Genomic DNA, 21146 nt, shown 5'->3' with positions numbered 1-21146 from the left:
GACAAGGCATTTAATAAGCTTTAATACTGTCAGCTAGTACTGCTTTGAGAATACCGGCAAAATTGTATTAAGATTTTGAGATTTCCTTACTGCAGTATTGTTCATCAGCAAAGTTTCCGCAGTGGTTGAAACTGTCACAGGTATGGTTTTGAAAGATGCATCTACCATTGCCACAGTCAAATGTATCATCATCACCACAATCTGAAACAAAAAAGTAGAATTCACGTAAGCAAAGACAGGCAAGTTCTTCATCACAGACATGTAAGTGAAAATAATTGTGATTGTTTTTATGTAGATGTTGAAGTCCTGTGCAAAACAATTTATCAACATCAATAAAAAATGGACCTAACTTTATTGCGTCTATATACTACTACTTCTACTACTACCATTGCTATTCTACTATAAATATCAATACTACCAACTAGTACTAATAACATTATGATTACTCATGTTACTTCTACAGTAATGCATAAAAAAATATCCTAGTACTATAACTGAGATTATTTGACTGTACTTCTACTACTTTGTAAATATTCATGATGATTTTTACCCGTTAACGGATTGATGACAGAAATATTATGTGGTAATACTACTAGGTATTGTGGGAATGATTGCAGATACAAAATTTTAACAAAAAATAAGATAATAATACAGTATGCCTTTATATATCTATTACGACAGTGCTGATGTGAGTGTTGCAGAGTAGGGGAACAAGCACTTTGAATTAAAAAAAGATATTTGTTGAAAACACCTTCTTTATGACCATCTTTATAATCTCATTCATTTTTATTGCAAAAGTAATCAATAAAAACTGGTAATGTATACAATCCGAGAGAAAGAAAAGTGTGTAGTACTCACCTGGCAAGACAAATGTTGTGATTTCTACTTCATAACCTCGATCAGTTACTGCACCATTGGTGACGAAATGCAATGACAAATACCTTTGATATATTACAAACGTTTGAAGATTGGAAAGGTTTCCTCTTAGGTTTGCCACCTCAACCTTTAAATCAAAACTTGAATCATCCGCGGTGTACATGGTAAGAGAATCACAACATTCCTCAGTTTGAAAATCAGTGAAACGCAGTAGCAAACCAAAATAAGGAAGCTGCACTACGAATCGGTGAATAACGTATTCAGAATTGTTGTACCCGCTTGGATAATTTGGTGATGAATATACAATCCTACTTCTCTCATAGAGATAATTGGTGCCAATAGGGATATCTCCTACACAGGGAAATCAAACATAATGAAAAGAAATGAAATCATGAATGAAAATATATGAAGACCATTTTGATTAGATTAAATCACTTTATACATGAAGGCTTATCAACAGTAATGTGATCAAAACAGTATCTACCCCATAGATTTGCTAGAATAGTATAATCTTCAATGAGGCTAAAGCCATTTTTTAAAGAAATTGATTACTTATGAAAATCAATCAAAGTGGGAATAATATAGAATCCTAAACACAAACACATCTTTCTCCATTCTATTGAGAACTAAGAGAATTAAGGAAGGGCAACACAATTTTCATGCATTAAATTATTGGAAATGCCTTTCCCCTCAGGGCATTAATAAGTTATAAACCATTTAATAATAAAATAATCAATGTAACACATTTGAAAACCATATATGTAGTAAATTTTTTTTTGGCAAATGAAGGTAATGTCCATACCCTACATTACAACGGTACATGAACCTCATTGATATGCTACTTGATAGCCCAATTGGTATAGTGATGAAAACATTACAGAAAAGGGAAATAACAATTTGCTTAATTTTTGTCCAGCTTTCTTCAAATTTTTACCAATCTATGACTTATGATTTTTCTCTTTCATTTTCAAAGAACTTGGCACTTGGTTAGGACTTTCCTTTAAAATAAAAATGATAGAAAAAATAAGGGCAAGAATCTGCTTGGTTTGATGACAAGAGATGAATCAAGCCCCTCCCCCCCCCCAAAAAAAAAAAAAAAAAATGACTGAAAGCAACAGAAAACAAGTGGAACGCCTCTGGCAGTCTCGCCTGCATTACGCAATGCGATATAACAGCAGTGCTACCTTTGAAAAACAGCTAATTAATAATTATTCACAGAAGAAAACATCAATAAGATAATAAAATATAATGTCCAAAAAAAATGAAAGAAAATGACCTTTGACCATGATCATGTGACCTAAGGATTGTACAAAACTATTATTCATACTTGATTACCCTTATGCCGATGTTTCATGAGCAAGTACCATAAACTTCCTGAGTTATGAAGCCAATTCAACACATACTCCCAACATGGCCAGAGTTCATTGACCTTTAAATGACATTTGACCCTGGCCATGTTTCTGAAACACACACAGGGTATTCAGGGATACATTGCTGCTCTTATGTCCAAGTTTCATGAACTAAATCCATAGACATTTAAAGTTATGATGACAATTCCACAAATACCCCCAACGTGGCCAAAGTTTGTCGACCCTAAGTGACCTTTGACCTTAATCATGTGGCGTAAAACTCAGGCAGGATATTCAGTGATACACTATTCCCCTTATGTCTCTAAGTTTTATGAACTAGGTCCGTATACTTTCTAAGTTATGACAACATTTCAAGAACTTAACCTTGGTTAAGATTTCGATATTGATTCCCCCAACATTGTCTAAGTTTATTGACCCTAAATGACCTTTGACCTTAGTCATGTGACCTGAAACTCAGGCAGAATGTTCAGTAATATTACCTTCATGTGCAAGTTTCATGAACTAGGTCCATATACTTTCTAAGTTATGATGACATTTCAAAAACTTAACCTTGGTTAAGATTTCAATGTTGACGACGCCGCCGTCGGAAAAGCGGCGCCTATAGTCTCGCTCTGCAATGCAGGCAAGACAAAAATGCAGTATTTACTTTTTCTTGTTGTGCCGGGACCAGGATCAGGCGTTGTTCTTGCAACGGAAACTATAAAGAAAAAGGAGACAGAATAAAACAATTTTATGACTAGATTCTTACTATTTCCCTCCGCAGAAATTTGGACACCCATCAATATTACTGTGTTTGGAAATTGTCTGCTGGGAAACCAGGGGCTGTGCCACAGTATATTGAAAGAATGCCAATTAGACAGCCAACCGTCATCTGCAACGCTAGTGTAGCATTGCCCCTTCTTGCAACGTTCTGGATTTTAGTGTATAGTGTGTATTCCCTTAAGCTTCACTTATTGGGACCAATGACAGATCCTACCTTGAGCAGCCCCCACCCTGCATTCATAACACATTTGTCTGTTCCTTAGCTTTTAAACTTTCTGCAAAACAATGACACAATTCCCATTCAAGGATGTTTTTCAAAACAATTTCCTAACAATATAAGCCCCCCTTGCCGCTATTCTTTAAAATCCATGAATCTTTGCCTGATGTAAACACTAAAGCCGTATACATCTCTAATAACTTAATCATGTGTTTAGGTCAATCTAGTCACTCTTTAAAAGTAGCTGCAAGCTAATGTGAAGAGGCAACCTTTCGGAGGGGAGTTTGTAAAAAGAAGCACCTTCTCAGGAAACTTTACTAGCAAGTAATTAGCCCTTAAAATGACATCTTTCAAAGTTGCAATAATTTCTTCTTTTTGGAATGAGAGGTGATCAAATAAGGCAGAAAATCAAGGGAAATATGATGTTATAAATAAAAGATATAGAACATTTAAAATTTACATTTTGGGGAAGAAATTTCCGGCACAGATCCAGAGCTGGACTTCTATTGGGTGTGAATTTTTAAGAAAAATTTGGCCATCAAAAAAATAAAATGAAGGTACAAAAATGAAGACATATTTACCTCCAAAATTCCCAAAATATTTGAAAAGCAAGAAAAATGGTAGCCATAGATGCATTTTAAGGGGGAGCACCAATATATTCTAACCATTTACCTGTGTGCTCCTGCACCTTCCACCATCCCCACCCCCTGCAGCAGAGCCTGAATTTGTATTACCTTGTTCTCCAACACCTCCCCCACAAAAGCAGGCAATTATCCACTAGATTGTCAACTACAGCAAACTGTGGTACCATGTTCCAAGTAGGCAATGATTTGAATGGTAGGAACATTTGGGTGCAACTGCAGCAACAGAGGCCTGTACTATTATGGAAGTTATGAGGTAAAATGTATGCTACGTAATTGTCTCAAATGGCTCTGACTTACAATTGAAATTATGGTCTTACCTGTTACAGAGTCTGTAGCATAAGAATCTGTAGCATAAGAATCTGTTGCATTAGAATCTGTAGCATTATAATCTGTAGCATTCAAATCTGGAAAATAAAATATTTACTAGTTAGAAACTTAATTAAAGGGGAATCCAGCCTTGGCCATAAAATGTTGTGTTGGCAAGGAGAAAAATAAATTAACTCTTTAAATGCCGTTGGCAGCTATACGTGCCCTTAGTCCTCTAATGCCATTGGCACGTATACGTGCCCAGAGAACTTTTTTTTTAAAACGAATTTTACAGCCAGAAAATCAACACCATATTTTCTGTTTTTTATGTTGTTATACTGGCCAGGAATTCACAATTCATTTTATCATATAAAAAATAGTGGTTTACATAGACATTTTTTGAGTAAAATTGTATTTTTGCAGCATTATTTTCAAGAGTTGATTTCGGATATTGCTGCGATCTGAATCAAGATTTCCCCTATTGACACGTGTGATATAACGGTTGTGTGTAGCAATACACGTACTTCTATGGGCAGAGCAAAGGCGAATGTGCGAAGACATTCAGCTCGGAATTGACCAATGACCGAGCGGTACGATGTTCCTCACCCAACACTACATGTACTCGCCCATTCGCTATTGTTACATGAATATTCATGAGCTATCGATCGGGTCTTTTGCAGGCCAGTATGGTAGTATTCTTGTGTCAAGGCTTTTTTCTGCCTGCAAATGTGCACGGTTTGGGGGAGATTTTTTTTTGGGGGGGGGAGTGCGGGGGAAAGGTCTTATACATTGTTTTTAGCATTGTCGCAAAATTGTTCTCGTTATAAATATATGAGTAAAGAAGCCTGTCATTTCCAACTCTCGTCTGCGCACTGCAATCATCACACTCATTATTTATTTATTCATCTATTATTGTTATTAATATTATCATTATTAGTATTACTATTATCATAATCATTATTATCATTATTGTTATTGTTATTATAATTATTATTATCATTATTCTTCTCTTTCACCTTCTTCTTAGTACAAAAGGGATGGTCCGGACTGAAAGTATTTATAGTTTTATATACAAAGCAGAATTCACTGAAAGCAAAACACCGAAAATTTCATCAAAATCGGATAACAAATAACAAAGTTGTTGAATGTCAAAGTTTAGTAATATTTTGTGAAAACAGTCGTGAATATTATGATTATATATTATGTCATAAAAATTATTGTAATCATATCAATTGCATTTCTCCTGCAGCCAAACTCTCTCTTCATAAACTTAAGATCATGTAAATAATGGTTCATGTTCGTTTGTGTTTTTATAGCCCATACCATTATAAAAAAGAATGATTGATATTGTTACGCTTATTAATATCATCTTCAAACTTCTCGCAAAAATATGAATCGTTCAATATTGTCGACATGATCTGATGTCACCTAAGAAAAATACGTTTGTCAACTATGCCAGTGCAAAAGGAAGCAAGATTTTTATTTTATTTCAATGATGACGTTTGTTTTATTGCTGGAAGAAGTATAATACTCAAGAAAGAAAGTATGCGTTTTGTTTTTAACTGTCAGGTTCAGATCTGCAGAAGGGGAAAGAGTGCGATGGAGAGGCGCTAGTGCCTACAAAAATGAAGCATGCACATTTGACAGTTTGTATCAACGTGGGAGTCACATTATATATATAAAGTATTCTCATGATGAAATCTGAAAGCTTCTACGACAAAAAAAAATGATTATTCATGTTCCTCCTTTGCTCCTTTTCGTCGCATACAGGGTTGTAAGCCGGTTTTCTAAATCTAACAACACCAAATTACGTACCAAGTTCGGTGGAAAAAACATCAAATTTACGGAAATAAACCTAAATATTATTTTGATCATTAGCAAAATGTATATTGTCAATGTGGCAAGGGCAAAATAAAAAGTATGATGTGTGTAAGGAAGGAAAAAAAAGAGAAAATGGGAGTGAGCGAATCAAGTGAGTAAACGCACTTTTCATGATCTTTTATTTACAAAATTCTGTGAATTTCATGCACTTTCCGCAATGCGTTTTTTTCCCATTCTTCCTCATTTGTTTTATTAGCGAGATATAATTTATATTAATCAATGTATCATTTCTTACGATTATCCGCTTTCTTTTGTTTTTCCCTTTATGCCAGCAAAATGATGATGGGTAAATCTGATATCATATACTACTAAATGAAAAAAAAATTGATCAAGCAAATTTGATAACAACACCAAATTACGTACCAATTTTGGTGGAAAAAATCAACATCAAATTTGCATCGGTTACGGAAAGAAACCTTAATATTATTTTGAGCATCAACAAAATATATGTTGTCAATGTGACAAGGGTGAAATAAAAAATATGATGGGTATAAGGAAGATTTTTAAAAAAAAGTGTGAGTGAGCGAATCAAGCGAGTAAACACACTTTTCATGATCTTTTATTTACAAAATTCTGTGAATGTCATGCATTTTCCGTAATGCGTTTTTTTTAATTCTTCCTCATTTGTTTTATTAGCGAGAAATAATTTATATCAATCAATGCATAATTTCTTCCGATGTTCCGCTTTCTTTTGATTCTCCCTTTTTGCCAGCAAAAAGATAATGGGTATATTCCCCTACACGCTAAGCTCATATGGCAAATCTGGAAGCATAAACTTGATTACTACTAAATGGAAAAAAAAAATAATATATCAAGCAAATTTGATAATTGGAAATGTAAATTGTACTAACATATCGAGTATGTTGATTGTGCATAAGTCCTACTGCATGAATATTGACAATGCACGGTATAAAGAAATTTAGTGGTGTCACTTATATATCATTTGAACAGCAAATAATGTCCATTTAATTTTTTATTTCAGGGAAGGGGAAGTAAAATTAATCCTTACTAGATTGATATTTTTAATGACGGGGTAATTATAAATATCACAAATAAAGAGGTTTAGAAAATATAATTTCTGATATTGTCGCAAGCAATAACTTACTTTTCTGATAGATGATCCATTACAAACATATTATTTGAATAAACAATCGTAAGGTTCAACAAATTATAAAGATCTAAATTTCTACAAATTGTTAGTAATTTCTACCTTCACACCCCATTGCTTCGTTATTTATGTTCCCTCTTTTATCTTTCAATTTCCTGTATTTTTGATTTGTCAAGGATTATATAGCCTATACATTTCTTCAATCTTAAATCTTATTTTTATCCTTTATTTCTAAATATGCAAAATAGGCTTCAGCTACAAGTTAATTAAATTATTTTGAACTATTTGTTTTTCTTTATGCTTTTGATAAGTAGAAGTAACGATGCCAGTGTTTGTGCTGGTGGTCGTGGTGGTGGAGGTGTACTGTTTTCCCCGTGATTTCTTGTTATCATTCTCGACATTATCCATGCCATCTTTACCATCATCCCTATCATCATCATCATCATCATCATCATTTACATTACAGGAAATTTGACGTATATTGTCGATGCTAAATGTCTTAAAGTCGAAACAAATATTTGAATAAAAATTATGTACTTTAATGGCAATAGGTCAATGGAAGGTGTTGGGGAAAGAGACAGAGGAATCTTAATCTTGATCTCAACGGAGAGAAAAACTATTGTGCGTATCGGAACCTTTGAAAGTATTCAATTGTCAAATCAAAAGACGCGCGCGTGGCCCGATTTCTATGAACATCCTGTGCTAAATTGCTCTCCTCGATAATAGGTCAGGAAGGAGTGCGGATTAGACATTCCTCATGAAAGGGAGTCTGGGCATCTATTGTTCATGACTTGGTGGCATGAACAATAAAAATGCAGTCGCTATCAGACAGGTGGCTACTTTGCTCGCTTGCGGAATGAATGAAGCCTAAAGTTTGAAAATAATCAATTATTCAAAGACATAATATGCAATGGGGCCCTTTTCTTGTCTAAAATTGCCATTATATTTTCATATTTATATTGCATTATATTATCCACACGAAAAAGAATATCCGGCATGTATTGTCCATTCCTTGGCATGTACGAGATGCATAGTTGGCCCAGATTACAGTGTGTAAATTGTCAGAATACCAGTCTTATAATGACTGTAATCACAAAATTCTAATTGCGTAATTATTCATTATATTTATTTTAATTTTGGTTACCCTGGAAGCCGGGGGGGGGGGGGGTCTATTACTTCAAAACGGCTCAACATTAACATTTTTTAGACAGTTTTAAAATGAGTGTTCACAAATATCAACGTTCATAATATTTTAAGCGATTCATTTGACCGACCAGGACACCCAGTTTTTGTACTGCTGTAAAAAGTAGTTGTAGTTTAATAGTAGTAGTAGTAGTAGTAGTAGTAGTTTTGTTACTTTCATTATAATTATCGTTTATCATTAAAGCACAGAATCTATGCAAAGATATAAAAGTAAAATAAAAGTGAAAAAAAAACACGATATGAAAAAGAAAGGAGAGAGAGTCCAGAGATTACGAGAGATGGATAGATATATAGATGGAAAGAGAGAGAGAGAGAGAGATGTGAGATCAGTTAGTTACGTAAAAATGATAACGTATGAATATTATGCTAGAATTATGTTTTGTAATAAATACATTTAATTTTGTATTCAACCTTGGTCACCACAAAAAGGGCTAAAAATCAACATAAACATTTCCACCTGACCTCACATTTTTTTAGGCGAGGGGGGGGGGGGATCAGACCAGAAATACAGAACAAATAGGCCTATTTTCTTTTTGAAAATTTGTATTGAATTTTTAGTTTGTAACTGATCTGCATTTCCTCTTCTTGATTCACGAAAAATAAACATTTTTTCTTAGTTCTGTGTACTTTGCCAAGAACGCCCATATTATTTTGTGGGATTTTACACCCCAAACCTGTTAGTATTGAATCTGTCCGATCCCTCTTTATCTATATTTCAATATATCATCTTTAGTTTTCTATATTTTGTCTCCTTCTGACTGGCAATAACTTTGTTACAGTACGAAAGCCCGTATAGTATGTACGACGAATCGACCCTGACAAAATATGACTAAACTTTACACTGATTCATGCTTTAGAACGATAGTTGAGTGGGTCGCAAATGTTTTTTGCCGACACTGGATATAAATCGCCTACATTATCCAAAACAGTATATAGTTGTGTGTATCGCACACCACAAATCGTATCCAGGTTACGATTTTTCTAAAACATGTTTTTCATTACGACAATATTGACAAGAATTGAAATGACATAAAATTCACACTGCGCTAATAATTTTGTTTCCCCCATAGCGGTTGTTTCGGAATACCGCGCATTCTGAAAAATTACAGGGTCTTGTTTTAAAGACTACACGAATGTAAGGGTACGGTTGGCTGCACTGTGAAGATACATGGCTCTAATATATTATTGTGTGTGTTTGCGTGGGGATCGCAGCTGTGCTGTGATTGGTCACTTGATCGACGACAATGCCCTTTTTTGGAAAGGTCGGTTTCAATTTCGTGTGTATAAACCCTCTCACATTTCAGAGGAAATAACTTGAATAGCAAAATAGTATTTCATTAAAGAGAGCATTATTTTTCATATTTCTGTTTATTCAATTTCATCAATAGATACGTCATTTGAAAGGGTAAACATTGAACTTTCATTTTATCGTCTTAATTTGTTGGTATCTCTCCAATTACTCAGGTTATTTACTCTTTGAAATGTTCACGAAATCATAATTTTCTAGGTTTTACTTATTGAAAAAAACGATGTAAAATATTTCATCTTTTCTCAATTTTTCCGATTGCAAATATGAAAGGTCATAACATGATCATAAAGTCCATGAACCATGCATCATTTCTTATGTAGAAGTTTCATTATACAACGTACGGGTAAAGAGTTATGACCGTTTTAAAATCGGTCTCTGCTTACGTTTCGGTCAATTTAGGACTCCCTCGAATATCCCTGGCACTAGAGGGGTATTGGGCATGGCATAGTAAGAGTTACATGTAAATAGAATGGCGAAAGTTTGAAAGAAATCGGACAAGCAATAAGAAAATTATAGCTGCTTTAAAATTGAGATCACTAATACTATGTAGATTTCAATTTGGCAACTGGGTGATGAGTAAATTATGACAAGGGGCACATTACGAAAATACCCCGTTTGGGGTTTCACCGCTGTTGGGGTCGCAAACTGCGGTAATAGACCCCATTTTTCGTTTGAAACTCTCATTTCTCATTTGAACATTTCCAAGCCCCGATAAACCCATCTTGGCCAGGTAATCCCCGTTGTCTCAATTTCACCTCCACAGGCCAGTAAAGCCAAGGACGAAATGATAAACAACAGCTGTGCTATTACGTAAGACTTCTCTGCCTGAAGAAGGAACTTCGGAATTAAATTATTGTCTTCGATATTTAATCACGTTTTCAAAGGCATATTGTATTCAGACATCCAATATTAGTCCTTTTTCAATTTCGAACGAAGAAAATCGACCTCGAAATAAGGAAAATAAGCGAATAAAAATTAGGTTATGCTTTGCATGCAGGGACTGCCCTTAAAGTGCTGCGCACACGATGCATTCACCGCGTGTATACACGGAACTCCATAGCAGGCTCTTAGACACGTTGCAATCCATCGTGTGTGACCCCCTGCTGTGCTGGGCTGTCGCGTTATCTTCAGACCGAGGTCAAGAAACAGGTGTTTTGATACTTAAATTTCTTGCTTGGGGGCAGTTCGGGATTATAGTGGTTGGAGAAGAGAATTGGTGAAAACGATCTGGGGTATAGCCTTCTCAAACGGAGGTATTTCGTCATGCAAGGACAACTCTCCCATAGGCCATGTACTTTATTATCAGGGATTTGTGGTTTTCTCCTAAGTACCCATTCCCCTGGGGCAGTAATCTAAATATAATCCAGGTAGTATATTGTTTTATGTCCTCATGAAAGAAAAATATAATTTGAAATAAAACTTTTGGGGAAAATGACATTTTAGCCATAATATGTATTGGAGTACATGGAAGAGTAGTCCTTGCCTTACATCACTATTACATCCCATATGCGGCCAATTTGAAGTCTCCATGGGTATAGTGATTACCAATATTTACAACTTTTAAAAATTCATAACTTTTTTGTTGTTTGTCCAATATTGATCAAACTTTCACCTATCAACTTGTCTGATTTTTCTTTTTCTTATAAAAGCAAGTTTTTATTTGGGTTGGATTCCCCTTTAATGACTGGATGCCACTGGATTATTGCAACCTTATGAGAAAATAATGAAAACAGGATTTCCCTCACATACTGCCAAAATATATCATTAGCTTATCAATAAATCGCATATTACACTTTCAAAAATTTGCATCATTCATGACCTCCCTCCAATGTGATCAATGTATGTGCTGAGTTTCAAATAGCATTTGAAGAAAACTGAGAAAGTGGAAAAATTTTCCCGATTCATTGCGATATGTAATCAAAATGGTAACTTAGTTACAAGAAATGAATTTGGAAATGTGTCTTCAACGTCTTCACTTCATGAAAAAATTATATGGGCCTATGGACTCTCATGAGATTTGGGAAATAATTTGCTATGCAATATTTGAAATCAATGGAATAACGACCAATCCACATAAACCTACACCTTTGCATTAATTGTATTCCCTTTAAACTTTGTTCCGCAGAGTATGAATATATCTAAATACAGAGTGCATTCCACAAAAACATGAAACCAAGAATATTAACGATTTATCATAATTTAATCAAATGAACAATAGAAATATGACCTACAGTATAATGAACTGTAAAGCTCAAAATCCCCTCTTTCATCTCACGTAACTTACAAAAGATTCCTCATTCATGCATTAGTGAGTAAAAACGATTTGACAGATACCAAAAAGTCACTTGGCCGGCGGTATTTGAATTTCAAAACTAAAATAACATGTTCACAAAGTCAATATCTGCTCGTCAATTTAAATACCTCCCTGGGCAACAAGAACCAAAGTTCTGGTTTTTTTAATGCTTGTGGTTTCAACATTTCATTAAACAAACATGATTAAATGGATTTCTCACTACACAGTAGCTAACGCACAGTTAACAGAAGACTTCATGCATGACTGATTGTCAAGAAAAAAGAGTGTTGGATGACAGCTGACAGGTAGCCTGTAAAAACTCTTTTATCTTATAAAATTATTGGAACTCATGAATTTAAAATAAACAGAAGTTTGTTATTTTTCTACCCTTTTCTTTGATTGAGGTTTCAAATCAAAGAGCAGATATTACTTTTTTACAATCATGTGATTTTCTTTATAGAAAACAGATTCCACCCTCCAAGTGACTCTTTGCCATCCTTTCAAAAAATTGTTTTTACTCGCTCATGTGTGAATGAGGAAACACAAGGCAAATGAGGGCTTTACAATGATAGGTATTTGTGTTAATGCAAACTAACGTTTTGTTTCTCTGGGATGCAATATATACGAAATGAGATTTTAAAACCTCCCGGAGATTAATTGTCTCACAATAAGTCATACATGTGGAGCGTTGTGGCCCAGTGGATTAGTCTTCGGATTTTGAAACAGAGGGTCGTGGGTTTGAATCCCAGCCATGGCGTAATTTCCTTCGGCAAGAAATTTATCCATATTGTGATGCACTCGACCCAGGTGAGGTGAATGGGTACCCGGTAGGATTTATTCCTTGAATGCTTTTGCGCCTATATGGCCTCTCAGCTACAGCCAGGGTAATAATAATATACCAAATATATTTCAGCGCCTTGAGCACATAATCAATGTGGATTTGGCACTTTAGAAATACTCTATATTATTATTATTACATACTATTTATGTATAAAGATACATCTGAAAATGGTACCAAAACATGTGGGGTGCATAAATCTTCAAAAACGTATCATTGAATCCATGATTAAATGTTCATACTTCAGACAAGATAATGTCAAGCTGACGAGATATTTTTTTCTGTCTCACTTGTCTACATGTATAATAATCCGATGCTGCACCCAACACACACACATGGCAAAAATATATATATCTATGTATGTATATGCCATTGTATATTTACCACAAAACTCATCCGATGAATCTATACAGTCGTTTACTCCATTACATATGGCAGAACTGTAGATACATTGACCAATCTTGCACTCAAAGAAAAATCCTTCACAAGCTGTAAATACAAAATATAAAACAAAAACAAACATACTTAAGAGTCAGTTGTGGCGATGCAGTGTATATTTGAGAGTATTTGTAATTGATGCCCATCAGAATCCTTGCCGCTGCCCTTTCTGTGAAAGAGAATGTATTTCTGATATCGTCTTTCTGCCCTATGGGTAAAATAATGCACACAAAATGCACAGATCTGCACACAAAAAATGCACGGCTGGGATGGTGCGTAGAATTAAAGCATGAACAGGTGATGAATTGCATATAATTCTCTGCACTTAAATTATAATTAGAGTAACTTGATCAATAGTAATAATGCCAATTATCACATTTAATATTCAAAATCAAACATCCCATCCATCTTCCTTTTTACATTAGTATACAGACTGAGTCATGGTAACTGTTCTAACTAATTTTGTTTATTCTACAAAATTGTTTAACGTGTTGTAAGATTCTGGTAAAATGGTGATCATTAATGTTATGTTTTTTATAAAATTCTATGATCAACTTCTTCATAAGCCAACATTGAAAAGCTTTGGGATAAAAATGTAAACTGATGTCTTGCAAGAGCACGTTAATGCAGTTACCAGGATTCAAACCATGCACTAACTTAATGACCTATATGCTGTCTAGAAACTTATCTGCTAGAACAGCGCTTCTCAACCTGATTTAACTACAGGACCACTATGACCCCCAGATATTTTTTTAGGCCAACCTACCAAAATTTAAAGAAAAGATCCAGCTTGATGCAAAAATATTTCATGAAATTTGAGCACAAGTTCTGAAGCACATTTGAAACAAACAAATGCAGAACTAATCTGAAATTGCTAATGTCCGGTAAATGGGCGACAATTAACTAAATACACAATATGCATGCACATGAGGTTCACATTAAAATTAGGTCGAAACCATCATGGTGTGCGTGTGCATGCTTTGCAACATGAATGATATACCTAAGCGTGCATTGGTTTTGTTTGACCCACATTGACTGATCAGACAAGTCTGTGAAATATACCGTAGTTTTCACCCTCTCTGGAGCTTCTTGCGGCCCACCTGAGAGAGCTTCGTGGCCCATCATTTGAGAAGCGCTGTGTTAAAAAAACATCTTCCTCCTTCCATTACATAACTATATTTATAGTAGAGCGGATAAGCTCAAAAAATCACAACAATTGTGCAAATTTTGACTAAAGCATGAAACTTTCACAAGTATTAGTATATGCCGTAAGATTTATTTTAAAGATGGGAGGTAAATTTTAAAATGCCATTTTCGGCCGTTGCCATGGCAACGGATTAATTTATAAAAAATGACATACATTTCCATGTAAATGGTAAATAAACAGATATAGATGACGAAAATGATAATTTTCAAGCTCCCAATTGAATACATATAAAATTTAGAAATATTAAAGATCACCAAGATAGTTCCAATTGGTCCGTTGCCATGGCAACGGCTTGTTTTTCCCAAGAAAAATAAAAATTTTGATTAAAAAAACGTTGTAGAAAATGATTTATCTTTAATTTACCCTAATTTTACAGTGTTAAACAAATATATTTTTGTTCCTAAACGTATAAATTACATCTCAAGCCATTGCCATGGCAACCAAATAACATCTAATTTACAAAAATAACATGGTTGACAAGACAATGGACAGGTGGAAAATACAATTAGAATTGACTTAATCTGTATGCTTAAGTTTTGACCCCTTTATTTGAACAAAAATACAGAAATTGTTCTACAGGAGTTCGTTATAAAGATAAAAATTATGTTGCCTTGGTAATGCTTGAATTTATTTTAAAAATTAAAATATTGCAAAGGGCCCGTTGCCATGGCAACAGCTTATTTCCCTCTAAAAACCTAAAAATATTGAAAAAAATGTAAAATACATGTATGATTATCATTTCATTTGAATAATTTTAAGGTACTAATCGAGATATGTTTGTGACTAAATTTATAATTATAACATCTTAAGCCATTGCCATGGCAACCAGATAACATTTAATTTTACAAAACAACAACGTGGATGACAAGGTTATGGACAGGTGAAAAATACAATGAAAATTAACTTAATGTACATGCATAAAGGTTTGACCTACGCAATTAATTTAGGGGAAATAATACAGTGAGTGTTCTGCATGAACTAATTAGAATGATAAATATTGATGTTGCCTTGGTAATACTTGAATTCAACAATAAATATCAATGTTGCAAATGACTTGTTGCCATAGCAACGGCTCATATACCCAAGAAAATTAACAATTTTTTTTTATTAGAAAAGGGACTGTAGAATCTGATTTTTTAAAAAATTTCCCCTAATTTTAGGGTGAGAATGAATATGTTTGCTGTTAACATATAAATAACATCTAAAGTCATTGTCATGGCAACCAAATAACATCTAATTTGAAAAAAAATACAACAACAACATGAATGACAACTTGACAAGGTTATGGACAGGTGAAAAATACAATGAAAATTAACTTAATGTACATGCATAAGGTTTGATGTACTCAATTAATTTAGGGGAAATAATACAGTGACTGTTCTGCATAAACTTATTAGAATATTGAGGTTGCCTTGGTAATACTTGAATTCAACGATAAATATCAATGTGCAAATGACCTGTTGCCATAGTAACGGCTCATATACCCAAGAAAAGTAACAGTTTTGATTAGAAAAGGGACTGTAGAATCTGATTTTTCTTTCATTTCCTCTAATTTTCAGGTAAGAATGGACATCTTTGCTGTTAACATATAAATAACATCTAAAGCCATTGTCATGGCAACCAAATAACATCTAATTTGAAAAAAAATAACATGGTTGACATGATAATGGACAGGTGGAAAATGCAATCAATAAAATTAACTCGAGGTTTCACCCAGTCAATTGATTTTAAACAAAGATTACAGTGTTTCGCATTAGTTCATTAGAATTATAAAATTTGAGGTTGCCTTGGTAATGCTTGAATCTAATGATAAATATCAATGTTGCATATGGCCCGTTGCCATGGCAACGAATCCTTTTTTCCCAAGAAAAGTACCAAATTTGATCGAAAAACAGTTTAGAATCTACATTTTGTCATACATTTCCCCTAATTTTAGGGTGCAAAGCATTATGTTTGCTGTTGATATACAAATAACTTAAACCATTGCCATGACAACCAAATAACATCTTATTTCAGTGGCTTAATTTTTGTTTCTATGCAATGGTTTTAAGGGTGAAGTAGTACATTGGGACTAGTTACAGGGACAGCCAGTGGTCTGATGTGTCCAAAACCCTAAGACGGCTTCCAAAATGGAGTTTGAAATGGCTGTTGATATATACATATAAATGGACATAGCTCATTTCATATCCGTCTGGGATATATGATTTTGGTGTCTAGACCATGGTTTGACTAGAATGGTCAAGTAATACACTATGACAAGTTACATGGACAGTCAGGGGAGCGTTTCATCAACATTTTCGTCCGACAAGTTGTCAGGTCTGACAACTTTCCTTGATAATGATTGGCTGAGAGGCAATGTTACCATAGTAACTGTCGGATAAAACAGTACTTGTCGGATAAAACGTCTGACAAGTCCTTTCATGAAACGCTCCCCAGGTGTCCAGTATATTAAAAAATCCAAGATGGCTTCCAAAATGGAGTCTAAAATTGCTGTTGCTGCTTTAAAAAAAAACGTAGTTTGTTTAATATCCTAGAATATGTTTATGCCATGGTTAAATGGGTCAAATATACATTAGGACAAGTTACAAGGACAGTCAGTGGTCAAGTATGTCCAAAAATCCAAGGTGGCTTCCAAAAATGGAATATAAAATAGCCCCTGTTACTAACAAATGGACATATTTCGTGTAATATCTGCCAGAGCATATTATTTTGATATCTAAACCATGGTTTGAAAAGTCAGTAAATACATCATGTACATTGGTACAAGTTACAAGGACAATCCAGTATGTCTAAACATCCAAGATGGCTTCCAACAATTGGAGTCTAATCGGAGTCTGTTACTTAAAAATTGACATAGTTCATTTAAATTCCATCGAGGAAAAATGATTTTGGTGTTCACACTTTGGTTTCAAGGTTAAAAAAATATATTTAGACTGGTTACAATGATATCCAGTTGTCCATTTTGCATGAAAATCCAAGAGGGTTTTCAAAATGGCATCTAAAATAACTTTTATCACTCAAAACTTATCAGAGTTCATACAACATCCACCTGTGAGAAACAATTTTGGTGTCTACAATGTGGTCTAAAGGGTCCACTATTCCATAAGGACAAGTAACAAGGGTGGTTTGTTTTCAGTTTTGTCCAAAATCCAAGGTAGATTCTAAAATCACATCGAAATGGGTGCTGTTACCAACTCTTATCTGCTTGCATTTTGAGTGTAGGCACCAAAATTATTTCTCACAAGTGGATATTATATCCACTTCAAAGTGACAGTCGTCATTTTAGAACCCATTTATGGAAGTCATCTTGGATTTTCAGGCAAAATGGACAACTATACATTGTTGTAACTAGTCCCAAAGTATCATTTGATCCTTAAAACCCTAGTGTAGACACCAAAATAACACCCCAGGTGTATTTTTAATGTAGTATGTAACATTAAAGCCCCCATTTTTCAAGCCATCTTTGATTTTTGGGACACAATATTGACACCTGACTGTCCTTTCATCAACTTGACACAATGTACAGTATTAGCCTTTAAACACTAGTGTAGACAACAAAATCATATCCCCAATGTGTATTATGTCCATTTTGAAGTAGCAACAGTCAATTTAGACCCCATTTTGGAGGCCATCTTGGATTTTTTTAACATATACCAGTCCACTGACTGTCCTTGTAACATGCTCTAATGCATTAAACCATGGTTTTATGATTATGGTTTAGACATCAAAATCCTATTCCCCAGACAGATATTGAACAAACTGTATACTAATTTATTATTTGGCTCTTGAAAGTATATGGTTTAGACACCAGAATTTCATCTCACAGGCGGATATAGAATGAGCTATGTCGATTTTTAAGTAACAACAGTCAATTTTAGACCTCATTTTTAAAGCCACCTTGCGTTTTTTAACATACCAGACCACTGATTGTCCTTGTAACTTGTCCTAATGCATTACTTGACCCTTTAAACTATGGTTTAGACACCAAAATCATATTCCCTAGACAAATTATGTTTATTTGTAAGTAACATTAAACTTGTTTTACAACTTTTTTTAAGCCATCTTGGAATTTTTGGACATACTGTACTATACCACTGGCTGTCCGTTTGGCTTGTCCTAATGTATTATTGACTTTTGAAATCTATTTATTATTTATTTCCGTTTTATTTCAGCAGGGTAGCGCTTTCAGTTACAAAACTGCTCTACCAAGGGGCCCTGCACAATAAAAAAACAAATACATATAAATAACAAATTTACACACAAAAAACTTAAAACTAAATACTTAACTACAAAAATTTACTGAAGTAAAATCACAATTAAATTAAAATTAAAAAGCTAAAATAACATACACGCAGAGTTTTTATATTAAGTTAAATCTAAAATAACACAACTATAATATTTACATTAAATCAAAGTTAACACTGCTTTTTAAAATTCGGAGTTAAGAGTTAAAATTCTAGATTGTTTATTAAATATTGTAAAAAAATGTTATAGTTTGCATACTCTGGGGAAAACTGTTCCATAGATTTGAACCATAAAAATGTACAGATTTTTTGTAATGCTCTAATCGTAGTTTAGACACCAAAATCATATCTCACAGGTGAATATAAAAGGAGCTTTTCCACTTTTAATTATCATTTATCAATGACTAATTATCAATTAGCCATTTTAGAATAATATTTAGAATCCATACTGGATTGTCGAACATACCAGACTGTCGTTGTAACTTGTCCTAATATTGTTAGACTCTTGAAACCAATGATTTAGACACCAAAATCACACCCCAGACCAATATGAAATGAGCTACGTCTGCATCTTTAGGTATCAGCAACCATTTTAGATTCAATTTTTGAAGCCATCTTGGATTTTTGGACATTCCAGACCACTGGCTGTTCCTATAACTTGGACCAATGTACTACTAGATCCTGAAAACCAATGAATAGAAACCAACTTAAAGCCATTTTATCAAGTAATAGATGAATTGTGGATTTATAGCCTACGGCAGCCAGTGAGGGAACCATCTTGGATTTTCCTGTTACCCTGGAGTGTATTTTTGATCGTATATTGACCAGTCTACTTTTCATGTAAAATAACCAGTGAATAGATTACACTTCATGTTGTATAAATTCATATGTTACTTTAAAGATTATCGCAGTATTTCAAAATTTTCTTCGTAAAAATCAGTCGTGTAATTTTGAGGGGGTCAGATATGACGTATCGAGCAAATTCTATTTTCAAAAGTTGTCAGCGAGCCCAGTGAGAGAGCAAAAATCATTACGAAAATGCCCCATTTGTTGTTCTACCGCTGTTGGGGTATCAAACTGCGGTAATATACCCCAAAATACGTTTGAAAATCTCATTTCTCATTTGAACATTTCCAAGCCCCGATAAACCCATCTTGGCCAGGTAATCCCCGTTATCTCAGTTTCACCTCCACAGGCCAGTAAAGCCAAGGACGAAATGATAAACAACAGCTGTGCTATTACGTAAGACTTCTCTGCCTGAAGAAGGAACTTCGGAATTAAATTATTGTCTTCGATATTTAATCACGTTTTCAAAGGCATATTGTATTCAGACATCCAATATTAGTCCTATTTCAATTTCGAACGAAGAAAATCGACCTCGAAATAAGGAAAATAAGCGAATAAAAATTAGGTTATGCTTTGCATGCAGGGACTGCCCTTAAAGCGCTGCGCACACGATGCATCCCATAGTTTTTTTCCGTCCAGCAAGAAAATATGGGATGCATGCCGTTCACTCGCGCATTGATACAGTCCTGACGTTCGAAAAAAAAAGAAGTAATGGCATACCAACATACACAGTAGATATGTATAAAAATATGAAATCATTATTTTTTTTACCCCCAAAGTCTTATTCATAATTTAAATACAAACTATGACTGTAACTATCTTTTTAATCGCAAAAGTACCATTGTACCATATGTGGTTCTCCGGTAAATTGAACATGTGCGCTGCATCGTTTCCACTGTTTGTTTTGGATAGTTTCACTTTTAGTTTCCACCATTAAATATTTAACGTAGATATGCTGTGCTAATTTTTTTGTGAGTCAAAATGTTCATCGTTGGAGAGCGAGTTCAGGCGATTGATGAGTTGGGAAGGTGGAGTGTGAGGTGATTAAAATTAGCGCCCTGTCCTTTCAGTTGGGAGCAAGAGAGAGAGAAATAGAGAGGGGGGGGGGGGGTGGAAACAAATCTCAAAGAAAACCTGAAACCAAGAAAGGTATTTCAGAGGGAGGTTTACCGTATAGGCCTACACAGGATATAGGCCTACAAAATAAGAACAATGATGGAGAGAAAGAACAACACTCAAAGAAAAGATCATCTGCTAATAATGCCTGTGAATTATAAAACGTTCTGATATAAATAGAACATTGAAATGCCATCCAAACTTTATTATTCATAATGCTGGCCTGTGTATTTTAATGTTCTTTGTATATACCTCAACTTTGAGAAAAGGACATTAATAGGCCTACAGATATGATTGGCAAATGCAGGTTCTTTAGAGGTGTAAAAAGGGGGTGGATGAATAAAAATAGTCCTAGAAAGAAAAAAAAACAGCCAGACAGAAAGAAAGAAGGAAAGAAAGAAAGGAAGGAAGAAAGAAAGAAAGGAAGAAAGAAGAAAAAAAGTTGCACTTCACCGCGTGTATACACGGAACTCCATAGCAGGCTCTTA

The 21146-nt window shown here is 34.4% G+C and overlaps 2 protein-coding genes across 2 annotated transcripts in view; both read right to left on the bottom strand.

The window, feature by feature from the left end:
- LOC129270213 (uncharacterized) overlaps positions 1 to 13482 on the bottom strand; it is a 46850-nt gene extending 33368 nt beyond the window's left edge. Inside the window, exons 1-5 of the mRNA XM_064105369.1 lie at positions 13333 to 13482; positions 4187 to 4273; positions 2893 to 2943; positions 859 to 1227; positions 91 to 201 (exon numbers count right to left, since the gene is read on the bottom strand). Coding sequence (XP_063961439.1) covers positions 91 to 201; positions 859 to 1039 — 292 coding nt within the window. The 5' untranslated portion in view covers positions 1040 to 1227; positions 2893 to 2943; positions 4187 to 4273; positions 13333 to 13482. The remainder of the gene's footprint in view (positions 1 to 90; positions 202 to 858; positions 1228 to 2892; positions 2944 to 4186; positions 4274 to 13332) is intronic.
- LOC129270210 (uncharacterized) overlaps positions 1864 to 21146 on the bottom strand; it is an 86602-nt gene continuing 67319 nt past the window's right edge. Inside the window, exons 39-42 of the mRNA XM_064106022.1 lie at positions 13192 to 13296; positions 4187 to 4273; positions 2893 to 2943; positions 1864 to 1874 (exon numbers count right to left, since the gene is read on the bottom strand). Coding sequence (XP_063962092.1) covers positions 1864 to 1874; positions 2893 to 2943; positions 4187 to 4273; positions 13192 to 13296 — 254 coding nt within the window. The remainder of the gene's footprint in view (positions 1875 to 2892; positions 2944 to 4186; positions 4274 to 13191; positions 13297 to 21146) is intronic.

The sequence above is a fragment of the Lytechinus pictus genome, chromosome 10 (assembly GCF_037042905.1).
Source record: "Lytechinus pictus isolate F3 Inbred chromosome 10, Lp3.0, whole genome shotgun sequence".
In the NCBI taxonomy this organism is placed as follows: domain Eukaryota; kingdom Metazoa; phylum Echinodermata; class Echinoidea; order Temnopleuroida; family Toxopneustidae; genus Lytechinus; species Lytechinus pictus.
Note: the sequence above shows the minus strand (reverse complement) of the source record. Positions and strands in the feature narration are given on the sequence as shown.